This window comes from Tetrahymena thermophila (genome assembly GCF_000189635.1).
Source record: "Tetrahymena thermophila SB210 genomic scaffold scf_8255547, whole genome shotgun sequence".
Taxonomy (NCBI): Eukaryota; Ciliophora; class Oligohymenophorea; order Hymenostomatida; family Tetrahymenidae; genus Tetrahymena; species Tetrahymena thermophila.
Window position 1 is genome coordinate 1 of NW_002476952.1, and position 1035 is coordinate 1035.

A 1035-nucleotide genomic window follows, 5' to 3' on the forward strand; every position below is an offset into this window, starting at 1 on the left:
AATTATTTATTAAAAATAAAAAAATTTAAAAATTAAATTTACTTAAATAAATTAAATTCTCTTAAGCAAACCCTCCGAATTCTCCAAAAACGATAAAATAATTTGGAACTTTTAGTTTAATATATCTTATTAAATTAAAAAAATACCAAGCTTTTATATGCCAGTTATAATATTATCTTAAATATTATTCATGAATCATATTTCTATCCTTTTTTTATTTATCATAATTAATTAGATACCATGATTTAAATAAAACCTTAGGGAGAAATCAAATTTTACTTTTTAATTTAATTTTTGTGATTTTATTTGTTAATTTTAATTTATTTAATAAGCTATTTACTAATTTACCAAAATAAATATGATATCCATATATATATATATATATTTAAAAGACAATAAATTTAACTATATTTTAGTTTAAATTATCTTATTACAAAATATTATATTTTTAAACATATTGTTTTATATTATTCAAATATTTTATATTTATTCATACTTTTTCACCACTTGCCTTCACAAAAAAAAACTCTTATTTATCTGTAAGACAACTAATTTTTTTAATTTAAGACACTTGCTTTTTACTTTCAATTAGTATGATTATTATTTAAAACTTTTATAATATTTATATATATATTAAATTAAAAAAAATTAAATTTGAAAATAAAAAATGAGTTAATAAATTAAGAAAGATAAAAATAATAAACACAAGTATAATCAAAAAGAAAAAGAAAAATAAATCGAATTAAAGCTAATAAACAAATTAAAAGAGTTTTATTGTTTTTAATTTAATTTTACAAATAAAAATATCTTAATCCAAAACAAATAAACTGAGTTTACCTAAGATGAAGTGTCAAATTTAAGAGATTAATGCAGTTTGCCAAAGCAGAACCCAAGCCTAATGCACCTTAATCATCAATTTAATTTCCACTTTTTAAATATTGAAGAAAAAAAAATAATTAATTAGTTTTTTAGAAGGAAAAAATTAAGAAAAATATGAAATAATAATAAGAAATGAATTAATAAATAATAAAAGCA

The 1035-nt window shown here is 16.3% G+C and overlaps 1 protein-coding gene across 1 annotated transcript; it reads right to left on the reverse strand. All coding sequences in view use genetic code 6, as the record gives it.

Annotated features, from left to right (window-relative positions):
* Positions 1-383: 383 nt before the first annotated feature.
* TTHERM_002653314 (hypothetical protein) lies at positions 384-870 on the reverse strand (the record flags this gene model as incomplete). The annotated part of the gene is made up of 2 exons (XM_012795146.1): positions 384-610; positions 838-870. Coding segments are annotated over 2 exons (153 nt in total), but the record flags the coding sequence as incomplete, so codon positions are not given.
* Positions 871-1035: the final 165 nt, after the last annotated feature.